Genomic DNA, 15,709 nt, shown 5'->3' with positions numbered 1-15,709 from the left:
ACATTAATAAACACTTACATCTGCTTATAACTACATTATTGTGTGTTATAAACCATCAATTAAATGTTTATATATTGCTCCAGATGTGACAAACATCCACAGCGAAGAAGGATGAACTGGACTGATGCTGAATGACGGCTGTGGCTCCTCGTAAACAGAGAAATGTTGGCGTTGGTGTTGTTATTGTTCTTTTGCAAAAACTGACAAACCAAACAAGAATTTCTTTGCACAGACCTACGAAATTTTGAGATTTCCCCAGAAAGCATGTAGTTTAGTATTTATTAGCACAATATAAATATTTAATATATGATTTATAACACACTATGAAGTACTTATGAGCATGAAAAGGGACATTTTTAGTTATTTTAGGATATTACAGCTGTGTTTGTACATCTGCTATAAAAAAAAACTATATTATAATGTGCTACAAAGCAATTAATAAATGTTTATATGTTGCTCCAGATATGACAAGCATCCACGGAGCTGTCAAATAAAGCAAAGACGGATGTTGAATGATGAATGTGGCTCCTCGTAAACGAATAAATGTCAGTGTTGGTGTCGTGTTCACTCGTCTTTTGTCTAAACGGCAGAATTTTTTTAAGCACGGACATCCAAGATTTTGAGATTTTTCCCAGAAAGCACACACAAGTAAAGGCAACACGGTAACTTTACTTTAACCCGACATATTTAGCATTTATTGGCACAATATAAACATTTAATAAATGGTTTATAACACACTATAAAGTCCTTATAAGCATGAATAAGGACATTTATTATATTGTTTGGATGCACATAGAAGTTAATAAACACTTACATCTGCTTACAGCTGTATTATAAGGTGTTATAAACCATTTATTAAATGTTTATATGCTTATTTAAAATTAAATAAGAATAATAACAAATAAGCCAGCTGTTTCAAATATATCTGCCTTTACTTTATTCATGTACTGTACAGTATTTCATTTCCAAAGTCTCTATCATACTATATGACAATAATGGCTATCATTTACTACAAAAAGGTTGCATAAATAATTTAAATGTGGAAATAAAAAATAAATATGCAGTTCATTCTTTGTAACAGTCCTTCTTTGTGTCTGTAAGGAAACAGCCCTCCCCTCCCGGCTCCTCTTCAACTGCTCCCCACCTCGTCAAAGCGAGGAGGCGCCACACAGGTATGATATGTACAATCACGTTATGCATCGCACGGCTCCGAGCTCACGGCACAAAACAAAACAAAAAAATAAAAGCGTCTTCCAGTTGCTATTTCAAACTTTACAATCAGGGTTGGGAGAAAAAAAATGGAAGCAAACATTTGTTCAGTTTAGAAAAACCAAAAAAAAATCAGGAAGCAATATGAGCGGAAAAACAACGGGGGTGCTGACAATATGTGGAAACATGGCGAGCGTTCTCCATGAGGAGGCACGGCTGAGGAAGGAGGCCGACAAGACAAACTGGGTATCGCCACTTCCTCTTCCTCGCCGGATTCAATCCATAAATTATTGTTCTCATTTATGTTATTTTTAATTCCTGTGTTTCCTGTCTGAGTTTATTTACAGCCTGCGAGCAGCAGCAGAGTGTGGATGGGAGCGAGGAGCTGCTGGATGCTCGATCGCTGCTCGATTCGGCCCGTTCCCGTGTGGGCGTGCTGGAGAACGCTCTGCCCTTTAGGGAACAACACGACCACGCACCGCTTTCTGATGCCTCCTACACACATGTGCACAGGAACTGACTACGTCTTAGAGGAAATGGCTTTCTATGACTCAAATAACAGGAATGGGCTCATTTAGGTAATTAAGAGGAGTCACAGGACAGTCCAGTGCACTCGTGGTGGTGTTAGTCCTGACAAAACTCGCTCCCCACCCCGCTGACTCTCTGCATCTAGTCGTGGGAAAGGCGCTACTGTAACTGACAGGCCTGGTCGGGGCTGCTGCTGCTGCGGCGTGGAGACGTGCCGTAGGGGCCCCGACTTGACAAGTGAGGCCTTTAGTGTGCTGTCGGAGAGCCGGCCAGCGCCGCTCAGAAACCTGTCGACATCCCACGGTCGGAGCCCCCAGAGCTGCCACCATCTCCTCCACTCACGGCCCAAAGGAGACGGATTACAACCAGTTTGGAGCGAGGATACACCTTTTCAGCTTTAAACGGGGGGCCGCGGTGCGTCCGCTGGATGTTTGCACAGATGGGGCTCGGAGCCGCGGGGAGGACTTCTCATTACGCTTTAAATGAAATCTGTTTGAGCAGAGGACGGAGCCAAAGTTCAGGGAGGGTTTTGGGTTTTTTTTTTTTGTGTGTGTGGGGTGATCAGATACTCGGTGCTACGTCTCCTGACCAGCTCATGCAAACAAGCAACGTTCACAAAAAAATGCTGAAAGTGGCTGAAACATAAAGACTTAACACCAGCCCAGCAGTTAGCTTATGAATTCGCTCTCTCTGAATCTGCGTCTCCTCCCTATTCGAAGGAGACATCGTGTTGTTTGGTGTGTCGTGTATAGTGTGTGTGTGCATGTGTGTGCGGATGCTCAAAGAGGAGCATCAGTACGAGTTGCCCGTCAACGGCGTGTTGTTCTTGCTCCTGTCCTGAGGCGAACGACTGTGCTGCTTCTTGTTGCGTTGCCTCTTCGGGACCTCCTTGGCCTCCGATTGGTTGTGGTGGGGCCTGAAGCGTTTGCACTTGCACGAGGTGACCACGCGGATTTTGTAAGTCCGAGTGTTGCCGTTGGGACACTGCAGCTGCACCCTCCTCGTCCGGGAGTGAGCCGGGATGCAGCGGTAGTCCGAGGCGTTACTCCTCCACCACTTGCCGCGAGCGATGGAGTTCGGCAGGAGGTGCGCGGGCATGCACTGGCCCGAGCACACCAGCTCCTTGACGGGTTTGGCGCTGCGGCAAGATCCGTCGGTGATATAACGGGTGGAACGCAGCTCCCTACAGCTCAGCTCCGAGGCACCTGGGTTGGAGAGCAGGATATCACAGTTACACTCATGGCTTCGGACCAAAACACACACTTTGAAGCGCCGCACGCTGCAACAGACTTTATATCGAAGAAGCAGGTTAACCGCTTCAATGCTGCAGCTGCGTCTTTATCCCAGCGTCAGCTCACCTATAGCAGCGAGCCCCGAGCGCTTTTATAAATTCAACTCAATGCAACAATTTGTACATTTGTAAGCCAACGAGCTCAGAGTCTCATGGTCCGATCATTAGCTGACGAAGACGACGACAAAGGGGCTCTGACAAAGAAATCCAGCTGGCAGCAATCAGCTGATAGCAAATCCAGACCAGAGGGTCATTAAACAGCTCAATCAAACCTAATGGAGTTTTTTTTTTTTTGAGGGGGGGGGCTGGAGGAGGAAAAAAGCTGGCATAGATGCATGCGTGCAGGAAATGTATGCGGTGATGGAGGAGTAAATAGCTGTCTGGTTATTTTAAGGCAGCGCTGCTGCAACTCTGCACAAGCTGGACATCTGCCAGACTGATCCGAGGCGACGCGCTCGGCCTGTAATCCGATGTTTCAGCCTCAGCGTTTTAACAGCCGTACGCATGAGTTATTGTTTTTTTTGTTTTTTTTTTTTACAAGCAGTGTGTTAAAAAGAGGCAGAAAGGGAACTGTCGGTTAAAGAAATGATACACTCGCAGAGGGATCTGTTTTCCTCTGTGGCTTTCTTTGTAGGAAGGGCTGAACAAAGGATTTATGTGAGGTGACTTCCTCCTCTCCCCCATGAGAACCTGATCTCGTGTTATTCTGTGGCCGCCGCCGCTGAAGGGACCACATGAGTATACGATGTCTGCAGCAGCACGCACTGGGCAGGCGGTCTGCAAACCAATTAACCAAAAAAATAAAAGAAAATCAGGTTGTCTTGTTCAATGAGTGTTCCCCCTGAAGAAATCATTACAGATGATGGAAAAACACACTTAGACTCCTGTTATCGAAAGGAGAAAGGAGGCCAGGCGGTGGCACGAAAAAGAAACCAAGAGATGGACGAGGAGAATAATCTGCGTGAAAACAAGACGCGACACACAGTAAGACGAGCACAAAGCTTCCTCTCCTCGGATATCAGTCCTCGGATCTTCTAATCGAATCAATCATCCGCGATTCGAGAGGCTGAAGCTGTCAGAAATATCGCACCCACCCAGAAACATTTACCCAGCACAGGTGGGAATCATTCACAAAAGATTTGCGTTTAAAAAGCAATTTCCCAACAACAAAAAAAAGAAAGAAAAGACACTCTAACCCCTCGACGATGAACAAACTGAGGCTTCTCTCTGTTTGGGAGACATGTTGTTGCAATCAAACAGTTATGGCGTAAGTAGAGCTTGACTAATCGTGTAAAGAGAGACGGAAACAACCTGGAAGACGAAGATGTATAAAATAAAGAGAGAGGCCTGATGTGTGTGTGTGTGTGTGTGTGTGTGTGTGTGTGTGGACGCTCCACTTTAGATTGTGTAGAAGAAGAAACCACAAGAATGTCTGAGCACACACACACACACACACACACACTTAAATCAAGCCGTGTGTGTAAATATAGAAAAATAAGCAGGTTGTGTTTGTTTACATTTATGAAAACATCAATTTAAAAACAGTTTAAATTTAATTTATTTCACATCTTTGAGCTGTTAAATTACAGATCAGATTTATTTCATCTTAGTAATTAAAAATATTTCATGTGCTGAGCTGAAGTTTGAATAAATGTTTAAATCAGATGTTTCATATTCTGACGCTCACACATGCTGGAGGCCTCTTTGCACCTGAACGCATCATTTTTCTTGAACGCATCACCGCTCAGATGAAATTTGAATATTTAATTAAAATGTTAATTTATTTTTAAATGAACTAATTAAATACTCACTGTAGGTGACTGTGTTCGCGGTCCTCCCGCCGTTTTTCGGCCTGTTATTCATACTGTTGCTGTTGTTGCTGTTGCTGTTGTTGCTGTTGCTGTTGCTGTTGCTGTTGTCGGTCGGCGGTGTTGCCGCCTCCTCCCGCGCTGTCCGCGTGCTGTACTCCGGTAAAAGCTCCGTGCCGTCGTTCTTTAGTACCCTCCATCCCCGCGCGGCCGCGCAGCATCCCTGGAGCAGCAGCAGCGCCGCGCTGGACACGAGCAGCGCCGCACACACCTGCATGGTGACCGACAGGTGACCGACAGGTAACCGACAGGTGACCGACAGACAGGTGACAGACAGGTAACCGAGAGAGAGAGAGACAGCACGAGCACCGGGAAAACACACGCGCGAGGCACAGACACAGAGACACGTCAGTGACTTCAACCCGAGAGCGCGAGAGGCGAGCGCTATTTAAGCACGAGAGAGTTTCCGTCAAGACTGACAATTAAGACACGCGGAGAGTGGGAGGGTCCGCGAGGGAGGGAGGGAGAGGGGGAGGAGGGGGGGAGGAGAGAGAGAGAAAGAGAGAGAGGGAGAGAGAGAGAGAAAAGAGAAAGAGGGGGGGAGGGAGAGAGGAGAGGGAGGGAGGGAGATGAGGAGGGAGGGAGGGGGAGAAAGAGAAAGAGAGGAGAGAGAGAGAAAGAGAGAGGGGAGAGGAGAGAGAGAGAGAGAGAAAGAAAGAAGGAGGAGAGGAGAGGAAGAAAGGAGAGAGAGAGGGAGAGAGGAGGAGAGAGAGGGGGAGAGGAGATAGAGAGAGAGAGAGAAAGAAAGAAGGAGGAGAAGAGAGGAAGAAATGAGAGATAGAGGGAGAGAGGAGGGGAGAGAGAGAGGAGAGGAGAGGAAGAAATGAGAGATAGAGGGAGAGAGGAGGAGAGGGAGAGAGGAGAGGAGAGGAAGAAAGGAGATAGAGAGAGAGGGAGGGGGGAGAGAGAGAGAAGGAGGAGAGAGGGGGAGAGGAGATAGAGAGAGAAAGAAAGAAGGAGGAGGAGAGGAAGAAAGGAGGGAGAGAGGAGGAGAGAGAGAGGGGAGAGGGGAGGAGAGAGAGGGGAAATTCATTTAGAAAGAAGGAGGTGAGGAAGAAAGAAAGGAAGAGAGGAATGAAGATATAGGAGAGGAAGAATGGAGAGGAGAAAGAGAAGAAGCAGTAAAAGAGGAGAAAAAACATGAAGGAGAGGAGGAAATGAAAATATAGGAGTGGAAGTAAGAGGGAGAAAAGAGGAAAGGAGGGAGGAGGAAGACGAGAGAGAGAGATGAAGTGAGGAAAAGGGAGAAGGGGAGGGCAGGAGGTGATGATGAAGACAGAAAGAGGAGGTGAGAGGAGCAGCTTCTCTCCTTTAATGACGTCGGCAGCATTACATGTGAAACATACAGGCCTTTATTTTGGACTGCGCCTCCTCACACCTCCTCACACACACCTCCTCACACACACACCTCCTCACACACACACCTCCTCACACACACACACACACCTCCTCACACACACCTCCTCCTGCATGTCTGATACACACTTCACACCATTCCTCTAATTAATCATCCATCAAATGAAGAGAGACGTTCACCTCCATCACCTCCTCTCTCTCTCTCCTCCTGCACCTCCTGTGTCGTGTACGTGATTTAAATGTATCTGTTGTTTTATGTATTTATATATTTAGGTTCTGGTCTGATCCGGACTCCTTCAGGTCCCGGTGATGTGACGAGTGCTGACAGTCGGAGGCTCCTTCATTCAAACACTGCCCTCTTGAGGGAGAATAAACAAACCTTGTTTAGAGGATTAGAGTTCATTAGAGTTCATTAGAGTTCATTAGCATCACAGTAATCGTTATTTTAACGAGTCACGAGAGCAGCTTGAAAGATTAAAAAATGTGGAAGTAAAAGTGGAACATCCCTCCTATCTCAGTCGATATCGCTGCTTTGACACATCTCGTACCCATTCATTTGAGGCACGGAGCAGCTTCCATAATCATACACCCTCCTCATGGTCCATCTACTTTTATACAAGCCTTAAATCAGGGTTTGCACAGCCGTGGCCGTCTGGTTGTCTATCGGGAAAACTCGAAGCGCTGGATGTACACGGACACAACGCTAAATTAAAATAATGACATCGTAAGATGAGGCTTAAATAACGTCGGTCAGTCAACGCCATCCATCTTTTCTGCTTCACGACATATAAAGAAACACTACAACTGGTGTAAACATTGTAAACGTGAATGTATGTATCATTTCAGAGGTTTGGCCACTTTGGGGCAGCAAATTAAGCTAACGCGTTAGCAAATTTAGCTAATTTACACATTCAGCAGACGTGGAGTAACAATGCTAACGCGTTAGCAAATTTATCTTGTAAAACAATTAGCTAACTGCCATTTTGAGGCAGCAAATTAAGCTAACGCGTTAGCAAATTTAGCCAATTTACACATTCAGGAGACCTGGAGTAACAATGCTAACGCGTTAGCAAATTTATCTTGTAAAACTATTTGTTAACTGCCATTTTGAGGCAGCAAATCAAGCTAACGCGTTAGCAAATTTATCTTGTAAAACAATTAGTGTACATTCCATTTTGAGGCAGCAAATCAAGCTAATGCTGCTAACGCGTTAGCAAATTTAGCCAATTTACACATTCAGCAGACTTGGAGTAACAATGCTAACGCGTTAGCAAATTTATCTTGTAAAACAATTAATGTACATTCCATTTTAAGGCAGCAAACCAAGCTAATGCTGCTAACGCGTTAGCAAATTTAGCCAATTTACACAAAGCTAACGTGTTAGCAGATGTATTTTGTAAAACAATTAGCTAACTGCCATTTTGAGGCAGCAAATCGAGCTAATGCTGCTAACGCGTTAGCAAATTTAGCCCATTTACACATTCAGCAGACTTTGGGCATTAGCATTTATTTTGAGTTATGTCCTGACCAAATGATGATCGTGCAGCCAATTAACGCTCATTTTAGTGCTGTTTTAAAGAGTAAATATTTGTGTCTTTAGCTGATAAACACTCCACACTCAGTAGCTTAGTAGCTAACGGGACAAGAGGGCAGTTTGTGAAGCTAACTGCCATTTTGAGGTAGCAAAATAAGCTAACACTGCTATCGCGTTAGCAAATTTAGCTTGTGGTTAATTTGATGAGAGTGGGCCAAAAGAAGCTAAAATAATTTATGTTGTAAGATGGGTATTTTAACGTGAATAACGTGGAGTAACGGTTATGAGTTGTCTACCTACTAAATTTATTTAAAAAAACCTATACATAAATGGTACATAGTATTAATAATATACAAAGCTAACTGTGAAAAGTGAAGTCACTAAGTTAGGAATTAAAAAAAACCTGTAATGTGTAAAATAAAGCAACAATCTCAAATTTAACCATAAAATAACCAATTTTAATTAATTTTGATGCCACTCGGATGCTGACAGGGGAGCGGTGTCGTGCCAGAACAGGAGCTGGGCAAGTGGGCAATGTGACCAGCCTCAGCAGCCTGTATGGAGATAATGTCAGAGGCAAATCTGGGACTGACTTTTAGTCGTTGGCGAGAGTTTGGTGAAATAAAAGGCATGTTGTTGTTGACCTTGCTTGATGATTGGCTGTTAGCAAAGTAATGTAATCATAACAAATACACGTGTATAGCTGTCCATATTTACAGCAGCGGGAGGCTGGGGGTGATAAATCACAGGAAGTAAACAGATTCATTAGATGTCTAATTAAAGCAGCTTTAAGCATCGCTCACATTCGACTCTATATCACGAGAAGCCAGTCCACCTGTGTCTGAATCTTGGCGAGGGTGGTTCGTGTTCACACGTATTGATTGTGTTGTAACATTTATGAACTCTGAAGTCGAACATGATTCTCATTTCACGAGCCAAGAGGTCTTGAAGTAAGTAAAGCAGACAGCCATGTCCTCCTATTGTGTTTAAGGCTACAGCTCCGAGGTCGTGCCAGGTTTTTTTTTTTTTTTTTAGTGAGCGATGGATGGTCCCACTGTCTACACAAAGCCAGCTCTGATTACAGCCTTCTCGCCGACATCGCGACCAATGTCAGTCACAGTCTCAATTTAGACCTCTCTGGGTTTCTTTAAAGAGCCCTCTGGGCCTCAGCACAGTGTTTTTATCACGATAACAGCACAATGAGGCCCAAATAACAATCAGATGCTCACCGGGTTGGACGAAAGCCTCCGAGGCGCCGCAAACGGATGGCGGAGCGCAATCTTAACGGAAATAAACAATAAACAAACCTCTCCAGCTCGTCATGCTCATGCATGTTTGCTGTGATTCATCGTACAAGTTCGTTAACTCCTCGATCACGCAGGTTACAGACTAATTTCCCCGAACACAATTACAGGCCGATGAAAGTAAATAAGGAGATATTGTTACAGTGAAACTCTGCAGTGTTTAACCTCTTGTGTTGGAGACAGTGAATTATTTATAACGTGTCCGACGCAATTATGCAAAGTCGTTTCAAGCTCCGTCTTTCCACATGTTACAGTAAAAGCTTTATTCTATTTTACTCCGGACCAAATGGCGACACATTGCTGTGACCCTGCCATGTATTAAAAAGTCTAATTCACCATGCTCACATACTATATTATGGTGTTTGCAGACACAGAAAAATTTCCATCAGGTCTGAGGAGAGGTTGGTACTTAAAGTTGGCAGTTCCCTTTTCCATAATTTGGTTTACTCACTCACACGTAGAAATTTTGCCAATTTTAGACGATTGAGTCAAAGTTCTTGTACATTGTTTGGACAACTTTTGACAACTTTGGCTCCTTTTGTTAAATAAAGTAAGTAAGGTATAAAAATATTGCTTTGGCATTTATACTGGCACTAATATAGATACCCAGTGTTAGGGGATTAAGCGCTTAAAACCTGTGTCTTTACAAACAAAATTACAGAAAGCAAGCATAGACAGGTTTCTATCCAATGTTTAACAGAATTTCCAGAAAATCAGCAAGTTAAAGGTCCGGTGTGTCAGATTTAGAGGCCTGTATTTACAGAATATAACATGCATAACTGTTTTCATTCGTGTGTAGTCACCTGAAAGTAGGAATCTTTATGTTTTTGTTAACTTACAATGAGACTTTTATGTCTGTAGATGCTGCAGATCAGCATAATGAGCTGCCTTGTTGCTTCAAGATGGGGACTTTTAGGAGGATAAACCCCAAAGCATTGACTCTAGATGGGTTTTCAAGGTTTCTCCTTCATGCCGGGAAAGATAGGTGAGGGTTGCAATCAGAAACTACACATGGTTGCATGACATTAAACCATTACAGAAGAGGATAATGGTGGAAAATGATAGAAATATGCCAAGGTGATGATCCACGCCACACTGAGCTTCAATATAATAACTTTATTCTCCATGTTCTTGCTTGTTTGTGTAGTTCATTTCGAGGTATCCGTATCAAGACTGTTTCATACCAAGTTAAAAACTCCTTTTACTTGAACTACATCTGACACACATTAAACGATCTAGATATGATGCAGAGTGTACCACAATTGTGTAAAATGGGCCCTGTGGGCCGGAAGATACATTTCGAAACATGCTGGCATGCACTCTTTTGTGCTCGCTCTATATCTAAGAACAAATTGGCCAAATTCCTACGAACAAATTAGGCTTCAAAAGTGCAAGAATGAATCACATGTGACGGGACAAATCAAAGTTGAAGAGCACAGATCGAGTTACGAAGCAGGAAACTCTGCGGTCGTACGTATACATGGAGATATTTATCAGTGTTTGTGCATTTCAAATGTTAGACTGTATCATACTGTATCTGCAAGTCGCTGCACATCTGGATATATTTAGCTCTATTTATAAATCAGACAGTGTGAACCACTAACATGTTACATGGCTGCACATCCACGAGTAAATATCTAATCATGACTATGTTTTCTCTCCTAACCTTGAACTAGTTTTCTAACTTCTGTCGTTTTAAACAGTGATGGACAGTGAAGTAAACTGTTGCCAACTGTAGCTGCTATTAGTTCATGTTTGCTCAGTTCGTTAGCCGGGCTGCCCAGACCGTGAGCTCAGAGCACTGGAGGAGTGTTAGTGTTCGTACCACAGGCGGTTTGGACCACCAGGAAGAAGAAGAAGAAGAAGAGGAAGTTTTCAGGGAGTGGAGCCGATGTCGCGCTGGAACTGGAGCAGCCTCTGCAGACATTATGGCAGAGTAGAAGAAATCGAAGAGGAAGCTACGAAGAGAAAAGGAGAGAGTGAGCGAGCAAGAGTAAATGTGGGACTGACTTTTAGTGGTTGGTGAGAGCTTGGTGAAATAAAAGAGGCTGGAAGACAGACGCCGAGCTGGGCTGAAGTAAACTTATGGACTACCAGGAAGAAGAAGAGGAGGTAACCAGGCTCAGCAGCTTCTACGGACATGATGGCAGAGGAGAAGAGAGTGAAGAGGACGCTGACGGAGGAAGCTAAGAAGAGAAAAGGAGAGAGTGAGCGAGCAAGAGTAAATGTGGGTTGGTGAGAGCTTGGTGAAATAAAAGAGGCTGGAAGACAGACGCCGAGCTGGGCTGAAGTAAACTGCTGACAGCTGTAGCTGCTGTTAGCTCAGTCCGTCAGCTTGGCGGTGAGCTCAGAGCGACGGGTAGCCGTCGCTCTGAGCTCCCCGCCAAGCTGACGAACTGAGTGTTTGTACCAACAGGCGTTATGGACGACCAGGAAGAAGAAGAGGAGGTAACCAGGCTCAGCAGCTTCTACGGACATGATGGCAGAGGAGAAGAGTAAATGTGGGACTGACTTTTAGTGGTTGGTGAGAGCTTGGTGAAACAACAACTAGTCAGTGATATCAGCTGCTGCTGGGGACCTGGTTGATGTTGTCGGATCGCTAGTGTTTGAAATAAATACTCGAGTACAGCTGAAGCGCGGTCACAACGTTGCAGATGTTAGGAAAACATTCTCGCACTTATATTTTAATTTCGCTCGTGATTCATACATGTGTAAAGAATCTAAAATTCGGGCAGCGACTACAAAGCGCGCTGTAACGTTGATCAATTGCCGCGCGTTGACCCCGGACCTGTTTGAAAGTGTTTCATTATTGACAGTGGCTCTGCTCTGTATCACTTTGTATATCCCACTGTGGAGAATACCGGAGCTCGCTTTCCAACTGCTCAGACAACCGATTCATCAACTACTCACACACACACACACACACACTTCTTTCCAAACCATATCTGTGCATTTGAGTATAATAAAAAGAATTTATCACTGTTCAGTTGATATTGCACAAGAATAAAGTAACTTTGTCTGTTTTGTTTTCATGCACCGGATTAAGGAGAGAGCGCAGAGTGACGGAAGATGTTATAAAGATTGTAAAATGGATTATAGCTCGGGATGTTTCCAGTGATTTTTATTTCTCTCATCCGGACTTTAACTCAAAGTACAAATTGTTTGTCTGCTGGCAGCCACGATGGGTTCCTTCACTAGAGCAGGAGGTCACGGGGAGGTGACCGGCTCCTCCAGTCGAGCTGAAGCAGAGACATGATAAGCCTTAAAGTCCAAAGTGGGATTCCTCTTCCACTCTGATCTTTTATGTGGTTTCACCGCAGGAAAACAGGAGATTTAACCCTGGCTGTTATAAATCAGACAGCAGCCATTTCCATTGTTTGTCTTAAGGCTTTTCAGAGAATCATCAAAATAGAAAGTACGCCCATTGAAACATCCTCGCAAGCCAAGTAGTAGGAACTGTGGGAACTAGCCTGGCTGGACCTCAGAGACCACACTTCGCTGTTTGCTAACCAGCCCGAACCACCAGCACGCCGCCTGCCTGCCAGCCGGCCACAGGTGCTATTCTTAGCAGTGACAAATTATTCACGACTCAAAGCAGACTGCTATCTCACATACAGCAACACAGCGACTTCGCCGTTATATCAGCATCTAGGATGTTTTTAGACCAGATAACAGCTCCTGTTGTTGGATTGCGTGAAATGACGCAATCAAACTTGTAACTTAAAATAACAGAATGTAAATCATGTTGGTGGCACTTTGCAACTTTGTGCTACAGGGACACAAGGAAACAACAACAACAAACAGCTGACTTTGCTTCTCGACGTGGAAGAGATTATAAAAAGCATCTGTTGTGTCATGAATGATTGTGTTTTGTTTCACGTCAACAATCAGTCTCTCGTCGTTCATGTTGAGACCCTTTGATCGACTGACTGCTCACCTGGTGCCACCGGTCACGACGTAACATTGATGTGAAGTTGTGATAAGCTACATGAACTGCGTATTGTGTTTTATTTTGAAAGGGGGCGGAAGTTTATTACGTTGATTCTGTGTCTGATTTTCTGTCTGGTGCGATCTGCTTTGTCGAGATTTACGAGGTTTAGCAATGACTCACGTCAAAAATAGAAGTGCTATGGAATGATAGCGCTGCAGCACGGAGAGTCGCTGCTGAGACGTTACGCGGCGCGCCCGGTGTGAATCGGGCTTTGGTGTTTGTACCAAAGGTCATCGGGAAGAAGCAAGAGGAGGTTCACAGGTCAAGGACTCATGCTGATGGGAAGTGGAGCGAGTGTCGTGCCAGAACCAGAGCTGGGCGAGTGGGAAATGTAATCGGAACAAGAAAGAGTAAATGTGGGACTGACTTTTAGTCATTGGTGAAACAAAAGGCTGAAAGACAGACGCCGAGCAGTAATGTAATCAGAACAAATACTCGAGTACAGCTGGACATATTTACCACAGTGTGGTTACACTGGGGGTGATGATACAAATTTTTTATGCTGTGTCAGGTACTAAAGCAAATGTGTGTACGTGCCAAAATAACATAAATCAGATTCAACCTTTTGAGGCGATCACTCATTATGCTCGTTATGCATTATGGCTTTTTTCAGTGTTGCTTAGTAATGACTGAAAAGTGTTTTTGCAAAGCACTAAAGCTCGAGCTTATGAAAATATCAACAGAAGTGTGCTGTGATATATGATGAGGTGGTGAATGAAAAATCTGGCGCTGCACATTCTTCCTGACTTTGCAAGGTGCGCTAATTAAGCACGAAAGTATAACCAGGCTCAGCTGCCGTGTACCGACGTACCAAAGTGTCACAACTTTTTAAAAACAAGATTAATGAAACAATATAACAAACAGGTGAGAATAATCCAGCGCTCTTGTATTTAATCCAATAAAGGATAATTAGAGGACGTGGGTCGTGTCTCGGCTCGTCATGTGAAGGTGCTGCAGCTTGCTGTCGAGCTCCGAGCCCACCCACCGTGCAGCTTCCTGAGAAAGTCCAGCCTTTGTTTCTAATGCACAAATGTTGCTTTGCTGCAGCTTCTCATGAAGTATGACCTCACGTGGGACACAAACGGGTGCACACTTTGTGAATACGCTGCAAGAAAACCTTACGTGAGACAGATTTCTACACAGACAGGGTGGATCCTCGTGCTGAATGTGATGTCAGACTACACAAAGGTGCAGGCTTTATGATTTCTCATGAACAGGAAAGCACCTTCTCTAAAAGGTTGCACACACAGATGCTTTCCTGGAACGCGCCGACACTCTTATTAATGAAGTGTAGACTGCTGTGAAGCTCGAGTAGTCGCCGTGTTATGAATATGAGGTAGTTAACTTTGAGCAGGTGACACTAATTGAGTGCTGCAGCCCATCTGGAGCTGATTAAAATGAAATGCATCGCTCAGATTCAATTCCTGTAACTGGACTGGAACAATTGCAGCAATTTATTTCATTTGCATGTTTATAATGGGCAGATATTTTATGGTAATGATTGATGATGTGCAACTCTCTGCGATAGTGGTAAATGGACTGTACTTATATAGCAGCTTTCTGGTCTTCTGGCGGCTCCAGAAGTGAGTCAGTCTCCATGAGTCCCCATGTTCACACACTGAGCTTCATAACGTCTCTTCAGAAAGAGATACGCAGTCCAGTCTTTATACAGTCAGTGGTTGTAAAGCAGAAATCAGCATAGCTCTTTGAGGATGTTTTAGTTGAAGGATAAAGTTTCAGACATTGTTCTTTTTCGCTGCAATCACCTAGTTCTGATCAAGTGTTTCCCATCATTAATAAAATCAAGCAAAGAGGGAAAAAAAAGCACGTGTTAAATGTCTTTTCTTTGGCTGCGTGTGCGGTTGGACCCGCAGGATCAACATACATTACCAACAAGTGCAGTAAAACAGCACTGGAGAGATTAAACAAGCAACACTACCACGGGCACGGTGCACTTGGACGTAGATCTGAGGATCCCTCAGCGCCGAAGCCCTCGCTCTCTTTTCTCCCCTTGTTCTCAGTATTTCCTAATAATTAGCGCTGCGCCGCAGATGTGCACTTCTCCCTCTTCACCCTGCCGCCTTCTCCACCCTTCTCCATCCTCTGAATGTCGGATATCGGGACGAGGATTCAAAAAAGAGAGCATCATGTGCTTTCTATTTGATAAATGCCGTTAGAGTCGAGGACAGAGATGAAAGCTGGAAGGCTGCGGCGAATTATAGGCGTGTTTAAGGACTGCAATCATATTTTAAGTAGTCTAATGAACCCAAACATATGGAAGAGTAAGGTGGACTTCATAAAGCTCGAGGGAGACTGGATAAATGAGTCAACTGGCAATAAAAGGCGACTGATAATTTTATTTAGTGAGATTATGGGAGAAGAATTCAAGTTCATCAAGGCTAAAAATGAAGACGGATGAATCATTTCCCTCTCATGAACAAGCATCAAACACAAGTGTCCACCCGAATTATTCAAACACGATGAGCGATTGTGAGATCACGTACGGAGGAGACAGTGATTCAGCGTTTTTCAGCTGAAACGCGACAATTTAACTCACTTTTATTTGAAATGTCAGCTAAAATAAACTGATCCGTCAGCTGACTCACTGATTAAAGTGTCACCGAGCTC

At 44.2% G+C, this 15,709-nt stretch overlaps 1 protein-coding gene across 1 annotated transcript; it reads right to left on the bottom strand.

Annotated features, from left to right (window-relative positions):
* Window positions 1-913: 913 nt before the first annotated feature.
* Window positions 914-5,329, bottom strand: sost (sclerostin). The gene is made up of 2 exons (XM_010743662.3): window positions 4,840-5,329; window positions 914-2,942 (listed from the first exon to the last, which is right to left on the bottom strand). The coding sequence occupies exons 1-2, from the start codon at window positions 5,111-5,113 to the stop codon at window positions 2,530-2,532; spliced, it is 687 nt and encodes a 228-aa protein (XP_010741964.3). The 5' UTR covers window positions 5,114-5,329; the 3' UTR covers window positions 914-2,529.
* Window positions 5,330-15,709: the final 10,380 nt, after the last annotated feature.

This window comes from Larimichthys crocea, chromosome XVI (assembly GCF_000972845.2).
Source record: "Larimichthys crocea isolate SSNF chromosome XVI, L_crocea_2.0, whole genome shotgun sequence".
Taxonomy (NCBI): Eukaryota; Metazoa; Chordata; class Actinopteri; family Sciaenidae; genus Larimichthys; species Larimichthys crocea.
This window is presented reverse-complemented; position numbering and strand designations above follow the sequence as displayed.